Below are 24,025 nucleotides of genomic sequence, written 5' to 3'. Positions count from 1 at the left end.
TGCTGCTGCATCCCGGCTTCAATTCAAAAGATAAAAAGGATAACTAGGATACGGGATCATGGGGGTCCCACCGTGCCTAATTACTAATCCAGGGACTTAATCTACAATCCACGACGTGGCTAACCGTGGACCAAGGGAATCGTTTAACCGAGATGACAGTAAGGGGCCAGCCGGTGGTTAAAATTAGCACCGGTGCGGTTAACGTTTCTATAATGAAATGATCCAGTTAACGTTCTCCTCACCGACACGTGTAGCTTCATCAGCACCTACGTGGAGCAGGCGAGGAGGCTTTCGTGGTCAGTTTCACCGGGCTGGCCCGCAATCGCCGGTGGGAAGTGACCGGGATTTTTGTTTGGTTCTATGATATCTAATTAAAGCTGTCAATTGACTGGTCTTGGTCGGAAAAAAGATGAGGGAAAATATCCGTGGAGGTCAAAGTAACGGGGCTTTGCTTTGGCCGGATGCGGTTGGTTTATTTTCATACAATCACACTTTATGGGGGCAAATAATTAAGCTTTGAAATGACTAATATATCTATTTGTTATATGTTATAAATATAAAGATTAAAAAAAAAACAATAGTTTTTTTTTAAAAGGCAGTGAGTATTTGTTAAGTAGGTTTGCAGTTTCAACCAAAGATGGGTAACAGTATTATTAGTCGCATTACACATATAATGTAACCTACTTACTTTAGGTACTACTAGAAAGTTTTAGTTAATATTATTTTACGACTAGATAGCTCACCAACTCGGCTAAATTTGGACAAAGAATCTGAAAAGGTTGGTGCATAAGTTTTATATATATATAAATAACATTGCAAAATGATTTGAGTGACATAATACCAGCTTTGTTTACCTATAAAGTAAAGCGGTAATAATGAATAAAGAATAAAAAATGGTACTTACACGACGAAAGTAATAGTACTTTTTACTTAAATTTTCACGTTTTCCACTGCATGGTAATAACTAGAATTGTTAAAGCTATCGTACTTTTACTTTTGGCCTTTTGGTTGACAGTATGCGCCTGCGGATCCACATCGGATCCGCGAAGCCACGTTTGTCGTGTTCCGGAGGAAGGACAAAAGGTGGGGGCCCACTACCTCCACCGCCAGGTCCTCGCCACGTGTAAAGGTCGACCACGTCGACCGCGCGCGGACAAACAGCTGGGAGAGACAGCTTTCGTACGGCGGCGCCTCCGTGGCGGCCCGTGGGCCCCCCCCACAATCGCAGCTGTTTCCTGCACACGTCCTGCCTGCCAAGTTCGACGTGCACGTGGTGCGGAGCTCCCCCCCCCCCCCCCCCCGTCCCGTCGTATTATATGCAACAAAGAAGCTAGAAGCGAGAGGCGAGAGCTATTATTTACTTTTATTTGTGCCATTCTAACTCTATTGCTCCTCAAATATTGTACGGTTGTATCTAAACAAATAAGTTTTAAGTTTATCTTATAAAACTATAAATAAGTCAATTTTAATTCACGTGGAAGTCATGTATATACGAAATTATTATTATTTTTTCTTAAACCGCTAGATTATATATACAATATTTAGTGAGCATTTCTAAAACGATAAAAAAAATATAAATAAATAAATAAAAAGAAATTGGGATAAGAGGCAGGTTAATTGATGAGGTGTTAAAAGAGGAAATAGTTAGGTGAGACGTCTCTGGAAAGAAATTTATTATGTTGTACGTGAGAGTCGGTATGACACGACGCATCGGAGAAAGTCCTATGCGTGCGCGATCGGTTCCACGATTGGATGCATCCTCGTTGGGAGACAGCTTGACAAAGTTTTGGTCGCATTAAGTTTAATGCATCCAAGCCCATTTATTCTGCTCGATCTGGCCAACGGCATAGGTTAGCCCAGGATTCAAAAGGGGGCCCATTGCTCTCCACGGACCCCACCCCACACACACAAACATACATACATACATACATGATACATGACATGATAAGATCGGGAAGTTAGTCTAAATTTATTTCTCGATTCTGGTTGGCTAGATGCTGTCTGTTTGCTATTTGGGCCGGCCCAGCTCGATATGGCTCTATTATATATGTCAGAAAGTTTTGCATTATAACTATATCATGTTAAGAATTAAACATAACTAAAGCTTAATCGAGCTTAATTAATATCTCCTGTCCGACTCAACGAAACGACTGAGGTGGGGATGGTGTGAGAAGAGGATTGGTTAGGGAAGTGGAGGAGAAGATTTTATTTATTTATTTATTTATTTATTTATTTATGGGGAAGGGTGGATGGAAGTGGAATATTAGATGTGCATTATTTATGCATAGTGGTAGCCAAATCACTCCACACTAGACATACACACACACGCACCCACTCCATCTTCTACCCTTCTTCTTCTTCTTCTTCTTCTTCTTCTTCTTCTTCTTCCACTCTTCTTCTAATCACAGAAGCAATAATGATCACTAAGGAACAAAACATGACCTTTCTCATCTCCCCCTACCTTCCCTTCCAATATTCCACCTCAGATTGTGGTGACAATGGAATTCCCACCATAGATGGTACCCAATATATGTAGATGTCCCTTTTAGTATATGGGTGTTAGGTGAGGTCAATTGTGTGAGAAAGTGGTCGATCTATTAAGATTTGAATTTCTCGGGACACCACTGGAGTTCTGCAGGTCCCTCAGGAAAATTATGAGTTCAATCCCCCCCCCCCCCCCTCTAGGACATTAAGGTTGGTATTTAGTGAAATTGTCTCCAACTCTTATCAATTTGGGCATTAAAAAAAGAGAGGAAGTATTAGCCTTAGTGGAATCCTACTACTGTCCTTTGCTTCCACTTATTTCTTTTCAGAAATCTATAAAACCTCGAGCTCCAGGTATTGGGTTGTGAATTGTGATCATAAAAGGAAGCACCTTTGGCAAGTTGGACGCAAGCTTAGGACTCACTCACCAATGGCTTCCATCGTCTCAAATCTAGACCTTACCATCCTCCAAACCGCGCAGAGAAGTATTAGATCGGCTCATCACCTATTGCACTGCATTGCTGGCCAAAGGCTAAGTAGAAGCTCTCATGAGCTAAGCTCAATTGCCCACGAAGCCATTGCCGAATTCAAGACCTTTCTTTGCTTACTTGATAGCTCCTCTCCTACCCACTGTAAAAGGATAAGGAAAGGCCCATTGCCGAGTTCTCCTCATCTCGATCCAACTTCACTGATCGAACGTTGTGTTTCTCCCATCAATCCTGTAAGCACCCCCACCACCACCAGTGCTAATATATTGCCTTCTATTGGAGTAACTAGTAGTAATAACATCAACAAGCACTTCTTGAACTCATGCTGCTACTCTTCATCCTCCTCCATGCTGCCATCCAAGAGGAAGCATGGCAGTGAAGGCGGCACCGCGAAGTGCACGGCCTCGACCGGAGGATGCCACTGCTCGAAGAGAAGGTGAGTTGATGAATTCTATAGGAAATCTTGGATTGTTCTTAGTAAATAACACTGGAATTAGCCTCTACTCTACTCTATTTTGATAGAACGATAAGGATTAGGAGGACAATTCGAGTGCCAGCAGCTTTGAGCAGCAGATTAGCAGACATACCATTCGATGACTTCTCGTGGAGAAAGTACGGCCAAAAGCCGATCAAAGGTTCGCCACACCCGCGGTATGCTACTATTTGTCAACTTTAATATATATATATACTTGGCTTTCACCCGCTGTTCTTAAGCATCATACTCCTATTTATTAATTTATATCTATACAAGAGCACCATATATACTTGATATTTCTTTACATAAACAACAAGTCTTAGGGTGTCATTAATTCTCGCTCAATATGGTGTGGGTCGGTATCATCCTCAGAGTGAAGCATCTTCACATCTACTTCGATCATCGTCGTCGTCGTCGTCCGGTGACTGAGCTTTCCTCATTGAATTCTTCCGACAAGAAATAATATCACGACTTCCTTTCGAGATTTGTTCTTTCAAATGCATTTTCCCAGTTGCTAATTTCTAACTCTAATAAATAAATTACTTAGGAGCTATTACAAGTGCAGCAGCATGGGGGGATGTCCTGCGAGGAAGCACGTCGAGCGATGTATACACGATAATAGTATGCTGATCATAACATACGAAGGCGATCACAACCATCCAAGGATTACAATGGCTGCACCTAGCATCGTGATACCTCGTTAGACTCTGATCAGATGGAGAAGAAGGCCAGTCTTAACCTTTGTTTACCACTCCAGCTTAATTTAAAGAGATCATATAAATTAACTTCAATGGTTCTTCATGATGTAGAAAAATTGATCATCAGATGTCAAATGGATGCATGGCATATTGGCATTGCATATCAAATGCACTTTATATTGGACCTTATGGGCCAAACGGGCCAAAACTTGAATCTATAAGATTTCATGATGCCATTATATTTGTAGGTGAGAACCAAATGCATGCATGTGTGGGGGCATGCATTACGTTAGCTACAGTTTGAAGTTAATTAGAAAGAGCCACATCTACCTCTTGGCCATACTCCTATGATAACGACTGTGAGATCTCCGACATGTCTTGTTGATAAAGTTAAATGTCATTAAGAGGATGTTTTGGATGTTGGAATATCACATCCTCACAAATAGGACTTCATGATCTTGCAAAAGAAGAAGGTATAAATATAATTGTTCATTAAATATATGACTCTAATATTACAAAAATTTCTGGACCTTAATTATTATATTGTGGGTTAGGAAGTCACTAGATATAGTTGAGAGTCTTTTGATGAATGAAATGAATTCATTTAAATATCAAAAACACATCAATCATCAATAAAAAAACATGTCGATCTTAATGAATTAAAAAGCATCTTTGATCTAATCATTCAGCTAACATGTTCCTATCATTTCGGCGTCCTACCCAGAGATTCGACAAAGAGTGTCACGTCATGATTATGTTAATGCCGATTATTATTATTATTATAAGATCAAAACTAACTACTAAACTGTCTAACTAAGATATTAATATTACTTGGAGTTGGCTACTGGCTAGGAACTAATAACAAGTCATGAACACTATTATGTTCTCTCGCTAAAGAAAGCTGAGACTAACCACGAAAGTAATTAAGGAAGAAGCACAGATAATTAACTAACAAATGAGATTATTATCAAACAAAGAGCTTTTTATAAATAAAGTGGTAGGACATGATAGTGGCAACTAATAAAGTTTCAACCTTTTTGAATGGCTTTTTATGAGATGGGCCTTTTTTTTTTAATTATTATTACTTTGATTAAGTGACTCATTGTTATCGTTGGTAATTACTATTAGTTGCCGGAAAAATACAACAAGCGATTGCCTAACAAGACAAAGACAGTTGTTTAATAATTATTTCACCTGCCAACCAAAGCAATCATTTGAAAATTGAAAGTGCTATGGGCCGTTTGTACGAGCCTGTCTCCCAAAATTTAATTGTCAAAATAAATTACACCTCAAATTTAATGCTAAAAAAATTTAATTTTGCCTGGCTCAATTGAACAGTTAAATGCATAAGTTCCACATTTACTTATAAAATAGAATATTAAAATATTCAGTATTTTTCTTCTCGGTGGGCGGGGCGCTAAATATATACACTTAGTCCGTGTCTTAGTTAGCTTATTGATTTGGATGCTGAGACGATAAAACTAGACCTAATAATATTGTTATTAAGTTCTATATATAACTCGTCGGAAGAGAGCTACAGTCTCCTGTTTGTATTATTATGATTATTTATATACTGTTGATAAATAGGATGTGCTGCATCATTGGAATAGATATATATATAATAATAATAATAATAATAATAATAAAAATAAATTATTGTTATTATAATCGGTAGCATTTAAAAGATGACATCTTGATTCATTTGCGAACTTCATATGGGTGAGCAATCATGCCATGCCATCCGCGCGCCTACGATTGGCCACAAGGTGCGGGTCCCGGTGGTCATTTTTCGGAGTACATATCTACGGGGTGCTTTAGTGGTGCGCTACATCCTGGGCCCACACTTTGGCAGGAGGAAATCGAGAGGATCCTCCGGGTGGGGCCCGCGTAACTGGCTCTACTCTGGGCGGGCCCCACGGAGGGTTCAATTCGGGTGTCAAACGCGGGTGGATTTGTGGGGTTAGGGTGGTCGGATCAGCTCTCGGTCGGAGGATTTTGGTACTGTTCCGCCCCGAGAGGGACGTCACCGAGGATCGTTAAGGTGTACCCGCGAGAGCATTTGGTAGTTGAAATAGATGCGTAATGGGCACTAATGGGACGATGATGGTCCGCAAGAATAATGAATAGTTTATAATGCTCACGACTCCGAGTTTTTGGCCAAACTTCAATTATTTTTTTACGAAAATGACTTACACCCAACTTTACTCCTAAATAAAACTCTTTAAAAAATTAACTTTACCTAAACTCTCTCTATCTCCCAAACTCTAACTGAAATGCTAATTTAAATACAAATAAAATGCTAATAATTTTAAATAAAAATATTAAAGTAGTCAACGATTGAATAAAAACGTAATATAAATTCATCGATAAGGCTACTTTGGTCAATGACTCTGAAAAACTCTTACCAAACTTGCCGAATTCCACTATGGGCATTAAGGAGCATAAAAAAGTTGCTCCTTTTTCTCCTGCAGAGCTCCCCTTTTCTCTCTCGTGCATTGCCCTCCTACTCCTAATACTCTACAGTCCATACTACACTTCGGTGTCTAATCTTCCCCTTATATATACCCCTATAATCCTCGCCTTTGTTATCCCACTCTTGCCTTCTCTCTGCCACCCCCACTCTCTTTGCTCGAACCAGAGAGCTAGAGAGAGCTAGAGAGAGAGAGAGAGAGAGAGAGAGGCTAATGGCGATTTGTGAGGACGAGAAAGGAGAGCTCCAGGACTCCCGCATTGAAGGGATAGCGAAATCCATTCGCGTTGTGCCCAACTTCCCCAAGCCAGGTCCTTCTCTTACTCTATTCGCTTATGCCCATTTGTCAATTTCTTATTTTGATCAAGTTTTGTTGTCGTAATAGCATTTTTCTGTTGTTTTTATTTGGCGGTGCGTGCTACTACCGATGTGGGTCTTCTTCGTTGCCTTCTCGAATTGTTTCTTGTGTTCTCGGTCACTTTTCTCCCGTAAAGATTGCTTTTTGAACTCATTGTTTGACGTTTTGACTGCTCATTTGGTTCACCGACGGATCGGATTGTAGGTATCATGTTTCAAGACATCACCACCCTGCTTCTTGACCCGAAAGCGTTCAAGAATGCGGTGGATTTGTTTGTGGAGCGGTACATTGGGAAGGATATCGCGGTCGTTGCTGGTAAAAGTTTCTTCAATTATTTCTCCTTTTTCTACCCATAATGGGCAATGATGGTGTCATAGATTGGGAACAGCAGCATTTTTACCTTCTCATGATTTCAAATTGGAGAACTCTGCTTTGCCTTGTGGAGTCTAGAGAACCCTTTCGCAGTGGTCTCTTTATCATGGACCATATTCGGGTCGAGTCTTCTATTTGGGTTATGCACTAACATTGCTCCCTGGCTCCGCACTCTTAAAATAGATTTTTTGAAAGCTTCATTACTGTATGGGGTTTTTTTATTCTATTTTTTTCTCTTACATGTCGTCTCCTCACCTGTTTGGATTTGATAGGCACAGTTTTGTTTCAAATGTTGAACCACACTTTTGTCCCTTGGGTGCATTTCTAACAGCTAATGTTGGAATGAAGTGACATTAGCTGCTATGGGACGATACATTATTCGTGATCTTTGACTCTTTAGATCTTTGTGCATTAGTTATAAGTAATGCTTACTTACTATACAGTACTACCAATACTATGTCTAATTAAACTATCAAGATTGGCTTGTCTTGACAATGGTAATACTTATTTTTCTCTTCAAGTGATGATTCATATGCTCTTCTTGTTCCCTCATAATATTCGTGAATGTATTGCAAATATACTACATTTAGATATAGAGATGGGCTTGTCACTAATTTTGTGGAACGGACATCTTCCCTTTTCTGTTTATTATTCCTTCATGACCTTAGGGTCCATCAATGATTTCTGAAAGATCTGAGGACTGCATTTTTCACGTTATCTGGTAATTTTCATGTTGTAGAGAAAGTATTACTAACTGTTATTTGAACCGCGGACTTGGCAATTTCCCCTTTTCATAGTATAACTTGTTATTATACATCTTATGGAGGTAGACGATTGAGAGTATAATTTTAATTGCTTATCCCGTAACATCTTTTGTTGTTTGATGCACTTTTATGTTGATGTCTTCTCATGTTAATTTATAAATGTTGCATGATATTTTTTTTCCCTTATAATAGGAATTGAGGCTAGAGGGTTTATGTTTGGTCCTCCAATTGCTTTAGCAATTGGCGCAAAGTTCATCCCTTTAAGAAAGCCAGGAAAGCTGCCAGGTATCACAGTCACATTCATGAATTTTTTCTATCTAATGCTAATGGAAAAACATAAATGCTTATGAGTTCAAAGTGTCCATTAAGTAATTCCACAAAATCAAATGCGTTAGTAACTATTACCATAGACCATCATGACTTGACTTATTCCCTTTTTTGTTTGACGCAAAGATTATCGTGCCTGTGGCACAGCTCTTGCCGGCCATTGGGGTCAGCATGACATGGCATGTGCTACAAGAATAGAGCTCTGTCGCCTCCCCATCCAAGAGAAAGAGAGAAAAAGAGAAGGATAAAAGGAGGAAGCTTCCATCACAGATCCCATCACTGATGATCGTCTCACCATCACCGCCCTCTTTCTCTCTCTCTCTCTCTCTCTCTCTCTCTCTCTCTCGCATGCCCTAACCAAGGTTGAAGATGGGTTGAACTCTCTTAATGGATCGAGAATAAAAGGATCCATTTGCTATCTAACTTAAAGTAGCAGATCAAGTTATGGCATAAATACAAGAGAGAAAGAGAGAAGAGGGGGGCGACGGCTTCGCAGCGATGAGGAGAGAGGAGAGGTGTCAACCTCTCATGCCACGTGCCGGTATTGTGCCGGCATGGCAACTATCGATTGACACGAGGCGTGTCAGTCGGCATAACAATCCTTGGATTGTTTCTTCACAATAATAGTAGGAAAATACTAGTTAATATTTTGCCTTTTTACTTTGATAACTAGCCATGTATTACCTTCCAATTGGTCACTATTTTCCATGTCATATTGAAGTCATGGTGGCAAGATAGTCATAAGATTGTTCTAACTTCTACAAGTCATGAAATTTAAGTTCATAATTAGGGAGGAGCTGATGATTATACTTGTTTGTTGTGGTTCTTTGGCATAAATATGTGAAACTTCCCTTAACCTGTCTATCTGGAGATCTAGCACCTGCTAAACAGCTACTCGTGCCTTTTCAACTCATAAGAAACACCTTGTAGCTTCTAAGGAACATCTTATCTCCAACAGGTAACTCTTTATTAGAAAAGATAAGAAATGTTTACTCGTGCAATATATGGTGATGATTTGTTCCAGAACATTAGTTTGCAAGTTATAAGGGCAAAGAAATTTAATCTGACAAAAATCCTATGGCCTATATCCTCTGTTACATGGACCCAGTGTATTATTTCTCTTTGATGTTTGGGCAAGCCCAGAAATTCCTCTTGGTAACAGAAATTCCCTTTCTCTGCAATATCTTACGGGTCCTTCTAGCTTCTAGTGATAAACCCTTACATTTTAAATCACATGTTGCTACTCCTCTAGTTCACTGGGGTTAGCCATGATGCTTTCTTTTCATAAAGAAGCTCTTGTATAATCCAAGTTCTGATGAGCAAGTTTTTGTATTCTTCCTAGGTGCCCTTAGGTTATTCTTAATTTCATATCCCAATGTGCATACATTTGAAAAGGGGTATGAGTTCTGGTTGAGAATTATTTAAGAGCCATCTATTGAGGTTTAATGAGTGTTCTTGATTTCATTATTCCTTTCACAATGCACCTATAAAGATAGCATTGGAAAAGCCTTTTCCGAAAATTGAGGCTTTTCTCCAAATTATACACTTCTCAACTTAGTTTAAAACTAGTCATCAGTTGGTACCATTTACGTTTCTTTTATATATGAAATGAGTGTTGATCATACTTCTAACAAGGTTTACTTTGTTGGAAGATAAGCTAGTAGAATTTCTTGGTGACTGGTTTTGGGTTAATGTTTTTCTGAAAATCTTAAAGGTTGGAATAGGACAGTCCAGTTTATGCTTGCATTCAAGTTACAATGCTCATGCTAAACTGTTGATGAATAGTATTTCTAATTGTGAGTTTTAAGTTTCTGTATTTATGTCTTATTGTACAGCCTTTTGTTTGTCATTTGTTTTCACTTTCCACCAATCCTTGTCACAAATGTCCAAGATAAAGGGGTTTTCTTTTTGTACTTCAGTTAATGACTCCAATCAACTGGTTCAACTGATTATGATAAATTTGTAGGTGAAGTCATTTCAGAAGAGTATGTGCTAGAATATGGAACTGATTGTCTTGAAATGCATGTTGGAGCTGTTCAACCTGGTGAGCGTGCCTTAGTAATTGATGACCTGATTGCAACCGGAGGAACTCTTCGTGCAGCTATAAATCTACTTGGTATATTCTTTGGATACATGATCTTACTGCTGAAAGTTATGACTTTGCAATGACATTATTTTCATATGAGACCTCTAGCGGCTATAAGTTTACCTGGGATATTCTTTGGATACATGATCTTAGTGCTGAAAGTTATGACTTTGCAATGACAATGTTCATGTGAGACCTCCAATTTACTAGCCAAATTACATGACCTGATAGTAAACTTTCTTTGTGATGAATTAGTTGGGTATCTCATTAGCCAGTCAATTAGTTGACACAGAAAGTAGAAGATAATATATAAGTGGCTAAAATGTTCTCCTTCCTGAAATGGCTTGTCAAAGATAGGATCTGTCGTTTAACTAGGCAACCTTTATTTTTACCCTCTTCTGTCTAGAATAGCTAAAATACATGACATGCTTTATTGGAATTCCTTTGCATATTGGCAAATAGTCAGCATCCACTGTTGTTTATATAATGTGGGAAACAGTGATAAGATTATCACTTGATGACACATGGACTGGTGTTTTAGACCTATCGTATGATGTTTTCTCAGATCATTGATTCCTCTTTCTGTAAACATAGACCCTCGTAATAAATTGTGTCAACTCCTTCTGTGTAATTCTTTGATCTCTAGTCTAAATTTGGGATTTTGCTACTTGATAAGCTTGCACTCTGGCTGCTAAGGCAGATCACCCCTATCACAAACTAGACTACCTGAATTTTGGGAAATCCTGTTCCTTACCTAGTTTGCCTGAGCTGAACTCCAACCATATTTTGGAAAGGTTTAAGTTGCCGATGGTCGATATTGCTGGACTAAATATTGTTATAAGAAACATAAAATAAAGATTACCTGGCTAACTAGACTTATTCAACGTTAAACTAAAGATTCATGTTGCATTAAAGGAAAATGAAGCGTGTTGTTCACTCTGTTCATTTTCCGTATGTGTGCTAGTTGACATGTTAAGGTGATGGAGATTCGTAATAGTTTACCCTTATTATGACCTGAATCAAGAGGCTTGAGTTTGTCGTTCATGTAAAATCTAGTATCATCTTACAACTTTAACCAGAGCAATTTAAGAGTTTGCCACTAAAATGGATGTGTAATTAATTTCACCAGATAATTTGACATGATTTGGGATGTTGTCAATTTATTTTGGCGCAATGAGAAATCATCCTATTCAATTTTCTGTTGGAGATTCTTTGTGCTTCTGATTTTCTTTGGCGACTATAACTCTAGGATCACTTCTGGTGTCAATTTAATTAACCTCTGCCTTCCTATTATGAGCAGTTTAATTCTTATTAGGTCAATTAATTCTTGCTTTGTGGAACAATCAGTGATCATTATGTTCTGATGTCAGAGTGTGTTGGAGCTGAAGTCGTTGAATGTGCTTGTGTAATTGAACTTCCGGAACTTGAGGTACATTCATGACTCTTTCTTATATCATGTGGTTGTGATAATGGAAACCCGAAACCATAATTTTGAAATCCAGAACTCTCTATCAAGTTGGAGTCTCCCTCTTTATTTCTCGTCCATGTCTCAAGATTCTCTCCAAAGTCCAGGCTGCTTTTTTGTTGAGATTTTCTGTAAAATATTTCTTAGTCTTTGTCCAATAACCTGCCCTGATTGAAGTTCATCGAGATATCCATCTCTGTCTCTGTTGACTAGCATTTGGTAATTTGCCCTTTTTCCAAATGTATGTGTGTTGAAGGTCTGTACTATTACTGCAGAACACACAGACTGAAGACCAAACTTATCACCAGGATCTAAATTTACAACTGGATGCATACTCACCTGTAAAAGTTTGAAAGAAAACCTCATGACATCTAGCTTCTTGAAATATTGATCGATTACTGAAGCCATCATTTTCCTATTTGTCATCATATATCTCAGGGTCGCCAACGGTTGAACGGCAAGCCATTGTACATACTCATTGAGTCCCGCTGACGTTGTCCGCTTACTAGCTTCTGGCTGTCTGTACACTGGAGGTTCTCATTCAAAATTTGCAGTGAAAGTGATGGCGTCCTTTCTTTTCCAAATAGTAGTAAAATTTCAATTGTTTTGCTACTCTTGGGATGTCAATTCTCATTATTTATCTCACTCTTATGCAATGTTCTGGATTTCTGCTGCCAATATTTATTGATCTAGCTAGTGTCTCAGTGTTCTGTTCTTGATTTCGCAATGCCTATGTAAGAGAAGGTTTATTGCTTTCTTCATGTTTAATCGCAACGGCACTGCAGGAAATAATATTTTACTCATAAATCTCAAGTAATTATACTTCAACTGTTTTCAAGTAATCTTTAAAAGGAAAATATATTTTCATCTTCAGATGTGTGGATCTCATGAGAGTTGCATCAGAGACTGTGTTTGTGTTGCAATTTTCCTTTCAATGTTCATTCTGGCTTCATTTTCGGCATAAAGATATTGCCAAGTATTTTTAAAAGAGTTAGCAGAAAGGAAGATCCTGACTTACAGTGAATCAGTAGTCACTCTTTGCTCTACTTGTATATATATATATATATAAAAAGGAGAAGAAGATTCATATCCTAGATAAGAGATCATCAACTGTAATGAGATAAATCTTCATGCAAAGAATAATCAATTATCTCATCCTTCATTGAGTTTGGTATGACCATCAAGCTATGACCCATCAGTAACATTATTTATAATATGATTTGCCACTAAAAAGCAAAAGTCTTATCATTATTTTTTAGGCACACACAATGACAGAATGGACCATAACAAGGTTAGTAACTATGCGACTTATATTTAAGTTAGATCTACTCAAACATCATGGTTATTTTAACTCAATGATACAGTGGCACTAGTGTGTGATTTCTTTAGTCTTTCTATAATGGTTCCCATGCTGTGTCTTCCATCACCTTCCAAATTGAGACTTGTGCTGTCTTTGTTCTTGCCTGCGAATAATGGACCAATGCACGAGTATAGCTACAAAAATTAAGGCAAGTTGACACACAAACAAATAAAACTAAAGCTGCATAATTAACTAGTGAATAGTGATGGAAGCTGGCAAGTGGGAAGTGGGAAGTATACATTATATATATATATACAACCAAAAAAAAAGAAACCCATATGCGACCTGCCGAATATGTTCACGGGTTGCTTTAACTTGCCAGCTATAATGAGTTATCAAAGCCACCTCATTCACATGCAAACTTTTTGTCTTCACTTCTTTGTAACAACTAATGCATGTTCCTATCAATCCCTAAACTTTTATCCATCCTTGGGCTATAAATACTTCACACTTGAATCTACAATAGAACCATCACAAACACTTTGAGCACACTTGGAGTTTGAGCACTCCGCTGCTATACAAAGTGTTTTGTGTGTGTGTGAATAGTAGCAGGAGCACAGCACATCGCATCATGGCTTCCAGGTCTTCTTCAGTACTAGTCGTCATCTTCCTTGCTTTCAACCTGCTCTTCTCGCTGGCCAGTGCCTGCGGCACGACCTGCACGCCGACCCCGAAGCCGACGCCGACGCCGACGCCTACCCCTAGCTCCGGCGGCAAGTGCCCGAGAGACGCGTTGAAGCTCGGCGTGTGCGCCAACGTGCTCGGCCTGATCAAGGCCAAGGTCGGCGCCCCGCCCAAGCTGCCCTGCTGCTCGCTTCTCGAGGGTCTCGTCGATCTCGAGGCCGCCGTCTGCCTCTGCACGGCGATCAAGGGCAACGTTCTCGGCATCAAGCTCAACCTCCCCATTGATCTGAGCCTCATCCTTAACTACTGTGGCAAGGGCACTCCCTCGGGCTTCAAGTGTGCCTAAGACTACGCTAGTTATTTTATTTATTTATTTATTTATTTATTTTCTCCTGCATGCATTGTTCTTTTGTGTTGGTTCTGATCATGGCTTTGCTTTGCGCTACCTTCTTGTATTGAGTTCAGTTCATTTGATTTGATGTACGTTGTTCGTTCGATTTCCTGCGTGCTTATTGAGTAGTAAAAGTTCTTTCAATTCTTTTTCTTCTACTAATGATTAAAGTTAATTTCCTGCCATATGAGAAGCTATAAGCATCATATAACTAGTAACGAAATTGGACGTTACTAGTTACTACTAAATCAACTATATATCATTGAGAGGAGCTAAAAGCTAGTTAAGCTAAGGGTAGATAGAACTTGGGAGGCTGCCGCCAAGTATCACGACAGCAGCGCTAAATTCCTCCTTTGTCGAGGCAGCGGATTTAATATCGATATGCAACATGTGCTCACGTGGGCAAATCGTATAAAACTTCTAGTTGCATAAGTGAGTTGTTCTTAATCAACCGACAATAATTGCAAGATTACTCCGTAATTGGAAACAGATCCCCTTGGACGGACATGTAGTACTTTCTAAAAGAGGAAGGGAAAGAACTTTCAAATGATTCCATTTGGTCTAATCTTCAATGATCCAGTTGCCCAGTTCACTAATACGCTGTAATCAGTCCCGATCTGAGATAGCATGGCTAATATATATATATATATATATATATATATATATATATATATATAGATAGATAATTAATTGATCCAAAAATTTAAACTATTAGATAATAGATCAATAATAATGTATCTCATATATTTAACACATCTCTTCAAGATGTTATGAATTAGATAACAGATAACAAAATAATATTATTTTCACGAGAATTAAATAATAATTTTAATACCTATTAAAATATATAAGAGTTACTTGATCATTTTTTTTTGTCTTCATTGATGCCATAGTTCTCACCTATGGGATAGATATGGTTTTTCAGTTTTCTATTTATATTAATATTTATTTTTATTAGAAAAGAATAATAATTTTTATTTCTCAAATCAATTCATATATTTACGACTAAAATGATCAATTAGAATTGTTATCCCATTAAACGAGAACCTCGTTCAAATTATCAAACTACTTCTTTATATTTATTAGATAAATTAATTAGAGAGAAAATTAATTTAAATATTTTGATAATTTAACAGTTTCAATCTACTCAAGTACTGATTTAGTACGAGAAATTATGCAGTATGTAATGATTAATGATTTTAAGTATAAAATAAGAGATAAAATATATTTAACATATATATATGGACCCACGTACTAGTGGAGAGACTCACGGGTCGGCACAAGGAAAAAAGGGTCTACGAAGGGAAAATTTACCTGGTACGCATGTCGGGTCGATTTGGAACAAAAAGTCATTTTAGTTTTTTTTTAATTGGCACAAATAAGTTTTACTATTATTAAATTATAAGTTTAAACCTTTTTTTTTATTAATTTAGACTAATTTATTATTTCTCTAAATCAATCCAACCCCTTAATATTGATGCACATGGTTAAAAATTAGAGCATACTTTTATATAAATAATGCGTATAAATTATATAATTAATACAAAATATTTTATTAAATCTCAATGCATACAACGTTATTTTGCTTAGTTTTTAAAAAATTAGAACGTAACTTTTATATAAACGATGTGTATAAATTACATAAGCAATGCATATAAATTATATAGATGATACGTAGTCTTTTTTTTTTTAAATCTCGATACACATATTTTTGAAAATTAAAGCGTAACTTTTACATAAACAATATGTATAAATTACATAGACGATACGTGGTCTTTTCTTTGAAATATCGATACGTATATTGTTAAAAATTAGAGCGTATATTTTATATAAACAATACGTATAAATTTCATAGGTATTATTACATCACCTTTTTTTTTAGGACACATCAATCATTTTAAAATTTGTTTGGGCTAAATCAGTAAAAAAAAAAATTAATTGCAATTTGATAATATAAAGATTTATTTCTGTAAATTAGAAAATTAAAAGACATTTGCTGCAAATCATCTCACCCATATATCATCGAACAATATTTCATATCTAAGTAAAAGAAGAAAAAAAGAAAAAGAAAATTAATGGAGGTATTGTAGGGAACAATAAGTATTCTTAATATTCTAGCTATTGGGTATAATGAATAAGAAATTACTTGATTAAGGGAGGAACTGAGGAACGAAACCATTCAGTAGAATTTTCAAGCATGTAAATCGCTGTCGATGTAAATGTAGATAGATTAAATCAACAGAAAATTTAAGACTTCAAAAATGAAGAAACAAACAAGAATGAAAAAGAAATTGAAGCATATTAAGACATCAAGCAAGCTAATCAGTTCTCACAAGCAAATAAGACCCATCTGGATTCAAAAAAGCAATACGCATCTGGACTTCTCTACCCTAAACCACAATCCCACTACTTTTAACGTACTTTTGACGAACACCCAGGCCCTAATTGATACAAAACCAACTTCAAATCATCACCATTAGCCAAAAGCAAGCAGAAGAAAACTAACAAACCACCAAGTCCCAACTACATACTAAGTAGGAATCTAGTACTAGTAAAGAGGGCAGAGGTAACCAGGAGGCGGCTCCTTCCCACAAGTGATGAGGACCTGCAAGGCCAAAGGTATGTAAATGTCCAAGCTGAGCACCCTTAGCTTTATAGCAGTACATAAACAAGCTGCAGCTTCCAACTCCAGCAACCCCTGGAGCACAGGGCAGCACATATTCTCCACTGGCTTACCCAAGCCAACATGCACCAGCCCACCCAGTACATCTACACACACGCCAAGCTTCAGAACATCTAATGAACACTTGGTCGCTGGCGGCGGCGGCGGCGGCGATGGGTTGGTAATTACCGGAGGATGGTAGCAACGGCGGCAGGCAAATACTGGCGGTGCCGCGGAAGTGAGGATCATGAGCAAGAGTAATGCTACCGTAGTTTCAGAAGCCATGAAGGTAATGTTTGTGATCTTTGGGGGTGGGGGAGGAGAAGGATAATGTTAGGACGATATATAGAGAGTTCTAAGAGCGACCCGTGATCATTCTCTCTCATCAAATCATTTTTCCACTAGAAAAACGAGAGAAAAGGAATTTGAATTGTCTTGGGAATTTGATGAACGAGCATCCTGTGTGACTGCGTGAGTGATGCCGCGCGGATCCTCCCAGCCCCGTACTTGGCAGCCCGTGATGGCTGCCAAAACAGTATGTTTGGTTTGTGTTATTGAGAGATGTAACAGATGTTGTATCTAGAAATGCGACATCACTGCATACCAAAAAGACATTCACTTAGATTAAATGTGTTTCAAAATACATCTAAAAATGATTTGATTTGATTTTCTATAACATATAACTAATCAAACAATACTTTCAGATCTTTACGTATATAAATATATCTATCTATACGTGCACCTCCAACTACAACGGACGAAAAGACTCCTCAAAAGTATTCAACCATAAAAAGCACTTTAACTACAGGAAGTTCTCGCGGCTCAATGACTACCAAGTACCCCAACTGCAGGAGATTCCTGCGGTCGGGGCTTTGCAATCTCTGCTATCTATGTATATTTTCAGTTCCTCAGTTGCTAGCGGTGGGTGGTCTATCACTGATTTCCATGCATGGTTCTCACTATATACCTATGAGGTGAAGCGCCCAACTTGAAGAGAGTTTCTCTTTCTTGAATTTTGCTCGAACTGAAGTACTCGAATAACTCTAGAGAGCATCAAACTAATAAGAACATCAATTATTTAATTTTTTTATTTTATATCCTAACATTATTATTATTTTTTTACTAATGATATATTAATAATCCTAAAAAATAATAGACTATACAGAATTCGAATTTAGAGACTCTACTATAATATAATGTTAACTCATTGTTAGAGAACCGTAATTTTTATACCTCTAACAGTGCCCATCGTAAGTCTTAGTTCAGTCCTGGAAGGCAACACGTGAGCCCTATTCCAAAACATAGCTAGATTTTGGTCAGTGCTTACAGCAGTAGGACAGACAAACCTATTCCATCTTCCCTGAAACAAATCCTCATAAGTCTCTGACATAGCAGTACACTTGGTTCTGTTGGACAACTAAGGTCTCAGAAATCTATGGGAGAGAGCAGTTTTGGAACTTGGAGGTTTGGATAGTGAGGAGGATATGTCTTGGCCAATTTTTGCCGCTTTGGCCTTCGCCCAATTCTGCGTCATGACGAGGCCAGCAACGAAACACTTCAAATCCTAGTTGGTTGGCGTGTGATAATACGATGCAACCAATTTATTTGTGGTTGCACGTTTCCTAAACTCTTTCACCAAGAGCATCTCCAACCGATGAGGCTCTAAACATGGAGCCAATAAGAATTCGATGCACTTAAATGTACCGAGCCTTATATTTATTAAAATAATATATATATTATTTATTTTAAATCATTTAATAGATCCCTTTAATATTATTATTTTTTAATAAAAAATATATGGTTAGAAAACTCTCATCAAGATCTTTAAAATAAGACTAATATTTAATTATTTCAAAAATAATTTTAAATTACTAATTTTTTAATTAAACACATCAAAATTATATTATACGAAATAAATATCGAAATAAACATTACACATTATTACTAAAAATATTAAAATTACATTACACAAAATACATAGAAATTAACATTTAATAATAAAAATAATAAATATTAATAGTCTGATGTAAGCAGGAATATAATTTTTATTTGATATATTTCATGTTTAATGTATTTGATGTCTGATATATTTCATGTCTCATGTATTTTATATCTAATATATTTTTTATCTGATGTATTTTAATATTTCACATTTATATTAAAACATAATTTTGAGTCATTATATTTTTGGACACATTGATTTTAAATAATAATAAAATCAATATTATTTTATAAATAATAAAATATTTAAAATTTAAATTAATTAAAAAATAATTTAATATTATACTCATTTTAAATGTCTCGATGAGACGTTTCCAATGGTATTATTTTTATTAAAAACTGATTAGTAAAATTAATTATATACTCAGTTTAACTAACTAAATTATTTAATAAAAAATACAGATAAATTTAAAATTGTTGAATTAAATACTTATCGGGTAAAGTTAGAATTTTTAAAAAACTTTAAAAATTAGAGCCGAGCTCTATTTTTTTAGTCGAATTTCGAGCCCCACTATAGCAATGGAGCTCGATTAGAGATGCTTACTTTGACGGCGATGAGAAATTTCCCAAATTTGTTAATAATTTATTCACTTTGTGGAATAAACATTTTTATACTAGAATATGGCTAAACAACAACTTAATTCAATACTATTTTATTAATTTCTACTCTCTTCTCCTCTTCCATCTAGTATTTTATATTTATGAATTATTATTTTATTCTTGAAAATATATCATTTCAATTATTTTTCTCTTTCGTTTCTCTTTCTCTTCGCTATTTCTTCTCATTCATCCATTATAAATAACATTTTAATCATTTTTTAAAATTCTCTACTTTTCATATTACAAGTGTAATAATAAACTGTTATACTGATTTACGACCAAACAACATAACAAGGTATAAGCTCTCTCATACAAGTTTTTAAAATGAGTATAGCTAAACTAGTATGAAAGTTAATCCACAAGTGAATGCCACAAAAAACAATTATTTAGAAACAAAAATTCTCTCCAACTTTGAGAAGTATAAGCACAAAAAGTTTGAAGTAGTATTGCCACGAAAGATATCCTCAGAAACTAAACTAGAAGATGTTCTTATAAAAATGAATGAAAAACGGTAAGTAATCCAACATTACATACTGTCAATGTGGTTTTGGCAAGGTCAGGACACGATGATGGCCAACCCGAGATTCCTGAACACGACCAAGATGGCGAAGGACCTGAATTGCAGAATTACACAAGTTAAAAAGAAGCTTGATTCGAAATAATGGTGAATACGGTGGTAGTCATCCATAAGATAATCCTTGACAAAATGATAGTAACTTAGCACATCCAATGAGGCTTAGCCATAGAGCACCTATTACAAAATAGTAAAACAAGTAGAACTTCAATTGTTATCAGTCAGGCCGACGATGGACATTAGATCTCAAAATATTTTGCACATGCAGTCACACGATAACAAAAATGGAAAACATTGTGCTTAAGCGTATCTGGATATATTTGGCTTGCGTATACAGTAAGGGTTGTATATCTACTTACAGTCAGAATTGCTTTGCCAGTGTTGTCAAGTTTTAGTCCTGGCCCTTTTATATCTGTTTCAAGGAAAAAATGCTTGCCTTTCACTGCTTCAGCCATAGCAATGTCTCTCAGTTCCTGCATTAAAATTAAGCACTTGATATGCTTGAGGAAAATACCATGATATGATTGTTTAACTGTCTTGATAAGTTTAAAGAAAATATCATGATTTGATAGTTTAATTGTCTTGATATGTTTGAAGAAACTATCATGGTATGATTGTTTAACTGTGTCTAGTATGTGCCCAATACATGCATGCATGCATGCATGAGTATGCCGTATACAAAACTTTTATCTTACCAGAGCCTTTTCCCAAGTGTCTTCCGCCAACTACATGAACAAAATAAATTCAAAAATGAGATGGATAAGTTTGGAAGTACATCATGATTGACAAAATAATGGACTAACTTGAACCTTCTTTTTTGGGCATGAAATAAGATGAGCATTTGCATCTGCATATGTAGCCACCTCATTGATAGCAATGTTAACCTTCTCAAATGTGAGTCTTCCCCTCATATAACTGTAGTAATCAAGAAGCTATGAAATTATTTACGAAATAATGTGTTTACCTCCTGTATCCTATAATTGGAAAAATAGTTTAAGGAGCCTAACTCACAAAATTAGTCTAGCCACAATCATGAGAAGAAACTATTCTCACATATATTAACAAATATCATTTTTAATTGCTTCAAAAGGAATTTATTGCAATTACATGTTCTTCAAGTTTCAGGTATCGGATTTCATAAGAAAAGGAATGACTCTGTTGAGATGTGCTTCAAATTAAATATAAGAAAGCAAAAGGCTATTGGTTCTGTCAAATTTCAAGACTTCCATTAACATATGTTTCTCCAAAAAATTCCTAATGTGCTGTTTGAAAGCTACTACTAAGTTCAATTTTTAATTCCTCTACTTGTAACTCTGTAAGATTCAAAACTTCATACATCAGAAGAGTGTATCCATACAAGCAGCGTGTCACATGTATTACCAGTAAGCAATTAATGTTGGAAAGGTGAAAACAAACAGCACTGCTAACTAAGAAGCGGAAAAGAAGATCCATATTAGAAGATAGAGAAAATAGTTGATGTATAAGATAAGAAAGCCAACAGAATAATAATATAAAGTGGCATGAAAAGGATAATGAACTTACGATGACAATGAATCCAGCTCCTCAGCGGAGATGTACCAACGGGGTGCAGAACCTCTGCCCTTCTTCTCAAGAAACACAAATGAATGGATCCATCAGTTTGAGAGCCAGCAACAGAGTTTTCTTAGTTATCAATTATCAAGCTGTCAGGAAAATTTCCTTAGTAATATACAGCATGTCTGGCATTTCTTTGTGAAAAGAGACATTAAGATACATTTACAATTGAACAAATAAAAAGAAGAAAATAATATATTCCCACAGTTTTGGTAAACTTTTAAGTGATGGCATACCATTCAAGCAACCTATGTTAAGAGGAAGGCAATTATCCTTTCACTGTTTGTTCGCCAAGAATACGATACCAACTATATTATTAATTGTGAGGACAAAGTAGCTTCCAGTTAATACTTATTAGGCATGAAAAGTAGAAAAACCTTATGAGGCTTTCATTTTGTAGTTGACGATTCTTTCATGTTGCTTACTGATTTCCTACCAATTTAAGTATTCAACTAGATAACATTTAAATAATTAATAGTTATCTAAAATTTTCCCATTATCTTCTGCCTGCTTTTTTTCCCAAGGAGTAATTCTGCTCTCTTCTCTGATTATTTGATTTAATGGGCAATCAGCGTTAAATAACTTTTATAGACAATTATAAAATAATAAAATATGGAGGCATAACAGAAAAGGCATTCTCGCGGCAGCTAACCTAACCAATTGCATATCAAGATCCTTCCGATAGGATATGTTCCGCAAATTCATACTTCTAAACCACACAATCAATGCAAAAAATCTAAAACAAATGAAAGAATCTAAGTCAACGTGGCGATACCTTGGGCATCGCTACTGGATCCTCCTTCTGCTTCGAAGCCTCATAAGCTACATCGCACTCCACCACTTCCGGAACCAAACTGCAATCCAAGCAATCAAATCACTTCCCAATCAAAAAGCTTTAGCAATTTTTAACAAGAATTACCTCGAAGTGTTGTGATCCGAGTGGCTTACGCTTTCCAACATCCCCGACGGCATGTGAATCAGCATGTGCTGCAGCTTCCTCTGCTGCCGCCTCGACTGCTCCATGAGCCTCTGCATCAGTATCCAACGAATCAAAAAAATTGAAAACAAAAGAGAAGCTAGAGAATCCAATGAATCTAACACCAAATCTAACTTTGGCTTTCGGGATGGCGCTTCTCTCCTCTTGTAACCGATCCCTGATCGCTTGGATCTGAGTTTCCATAGTCTTCAGGGTCGAATCGACGGCCGAGAGATCGGGAATGCTGGTGGTCGGATACACTAGGAAAAGGTAAGAGAGGATTTTAGAGCGATCGAAAGACAGAGAAAGAGAGGGGGACTATGGCTTTCGGAGACTACTGTTGCGGGCGATGACGAGTTCTTGGAGCTCAACGATGCGGGTGTTGAAGGAGGAGATGAGGGCGTCGAGAGAAGATCCCGCTTGCTTCAGATCCATGGCGATCGCGCCCTTCTTGATCGATAATTCTCTCCGCCTCTCGAATTCTTTTTCTTCTTTTTAAAAGTGACGAGGTTTTGGGCGGGAAAAATATTTCGATACAATCTCGAACCCGTACCGGATCCGAAACGACCTTGGGCGGGCTACGCTTCATGGTCTAGGGTCCGAAACTTGTCTGCCTGTTAGTAGACGTTAAAATAATCAAACTCGCTCAAGCTCTTTCATTTGAAAGGAGTCTTCTCCAATTCGAAATTAATCTCAAGCCGAGCTTGAGGACAAGTTAGCCCCATCAAGCTCGGCTCAATAAAGATCGACTTACATCTATTAATATTTACTTAATTATAAATAATACATAGAATTTAAGGCTTATGCTTTAAACTAATTACAATCTAAGATACAACAGAGTCAGCTCAATTATTGTAAATAAGATTAATTTTTAATCTTATATCCTTTACTTTGTATTCTTTCTTTCTTTAATACACTCAAACGCTTTTGAAGTCCTCTCTGTTAAGGCAAGCACTGGACGCAATCTAAATTGTTGACGTAAACTAATAATTAAATCATAAATTTAATGTAATTTATACTTCTAATAATAATAGTTGAATAATATGATCCAGCCCACAATTACCATTCTTATCAACTAATTTATTTTATTTTCATTGCATAGCTAAAAGAGTCCACAAAACTTATCTAGCTCAAGCTTCATTAGGAGCATCTAACCATAGTGTAATCTATTGTTCATTAAGTTTAATCTGGTCACAACTTAGTATTAAGATTAAGAATAAGAGAAATTTATGGAAAACGCCCTATCTTTTACTTTAA

At 36.7% G+C, this 24,025-nt stretch overlaps 4 protein-coding genes across 9 annotated transcripts; 3 read left to right on the top strand and 1 right to left on the bottom strand.

Annotated features, from left to right (window-relative positions):
* The first annotated feature begins 2,330 nt into the window (after window positions 1-2,330).
* Window positions 2,331-4,497, top strand: LOC140765645 (uncharacterized). Its single transcript, XM_073104823.1, has 3 exons — window positions 2,331-3,408; window positions 3,495-3,623; window positions 3,995-4,497. The coding sequence occupies exons 1-3, from the start codon at window positions 2,915-2,917 to the stop codon at window positions 4,149-4,151; spliced, it is 780 nt and encodes a 259-aa protein (XP_072960924.1). The 5' UTR covers window positions 2,331-2,914; the 3' UTR covers window positions 4,152-4,497.
* A 2,107-nt stretch (window positions 4,498-6,604) lies between these two features.
* Window positions 6,605-12,697, top strand: LOC140764270 (adenine phosphoribosyltransferase 3-like). Of its 4 annotated transcripts, none has more exons than XM_073102740.1 (6): window positions 6,613-6,926; window positions 7,178-7,288; window positions 8,302-8,394; window positions 10,403-10,552; window positions 11,893-11,951; window positions 12,263-12,409. In XM_073102740.1, the coding sequence occupies exons 1-6, from the start codon at window positions 6,830-6,832 to the stop codon at window positions 12,338-12,340; spliced, it is 588 nt and encodes a 195-aa protein (XP_072958841.1). In that variant the 5' UTR covers window positions 6,613-6,829; the 3' UTR covers window positions 12,341-12,409. The 4 variants fall into 4 exon arrangements, 3 of the variants coding, with proteins under 3 accessions (XP_072958843.1, XP_072958841.1, XP_072958842.1); XM_073102741.1 differs by lacking the exon at window positions 12,263-12,409 and adding an exon at window positions 12,426-12,697 and having other exon boundaries at window positions 6,619-6,926; XM_073102742.1 differs by lacking the exon at window positions 8,302-8,394 and having other exon boundaries at window positions 6,605-6,926; window positions 12,263-12,415.
* Window positions 12,698-13,818: 1,121 nt separating this feature from the next.
* LOC140765495 (cortical cell-delineating protein-like) lies at window positions 13,819-14,506 on the top strand. Its single transcript, XM_073104612.1, has one exon. It carries the CDS (start codon window positions 13,919-13,921, stop codon window positions 14,315-14,317), a length of 399 nt encoding a protein of 132 aa, XP_072960713.1. The 5' UTR covers window positions 13,819-13,918; the 3' UTR covers window positions 14,318-14,506.
* A 2,805-nt stretch (window positions 14,507-17,311) lies between these two features.
* Window positions 17,312-23,235, bottom strand: LOC140765518 (SKA complex subunit 1 homolog). 3 transcript variants are annotated; one of them, XM_073104649.1, is made up of 10 exons: window positions 23,107-23,235; window positions 22,904-23,028; window positions 22,712-22,821; window positions 22,568-22,646; window positions 21,742-21,806; window positions 21,009-21,114; window positions 20,895-20,924; window positions 20,559-20,672; window positions 20,160-20,239; window positions 17,312-17,620 (listed from the first exon to the last, which is right to left on the bottom strand). In XM_073104649.1, the coding sequence occupies exons 1-9, from the start codon at window positions 23,201-23,203 to the stop codon at window positions 20,162-20,164; spliced, it is 804 nt and encodes a 267-aa protein (XP_072960750.1). In that variant the 5' UTR covers window positions 23,204-23,235; the 3' UTR covers window positions 17,312-17,620; window positions 20,160-20,161. The 3 variants fall into 3 exon arrangements, with proteins under 3 accessions (XP_072960750.1, XP_072960749.1, XP_072960751.1); XM_073104648.1 differs by lacking the exon at window positions 17,312-17,620 and having other exon boundaries at window positions 19,919-20,239; XM_073104650.1 differs by lacking the exon at window positions 17,312-17,620 and having other exon boundaries at window positions 19,919-20,239; window positions 21,742-21,803.
* Window positions 23,236-24,025: the final 790 nt, after the last annotated feature.

This window comes from Typha angustifolia, chromosome 8 (genome assembly GCF_048772165.1).
Source record: "Typha angustifolia cultivar Huaian chromosome 8, ASM4877216v1, whole genome shotgun sequence".
Classification (NCBI taxonomy): Eukaryota; Viridiplantae; Streptophyta; class Magnoliopsida; order Poales; family Typhaceae; genus Typha; species Typha angustifolia.
This window is presented reverse-complemented; position numbering and strand designations above follow the sequence as displayed.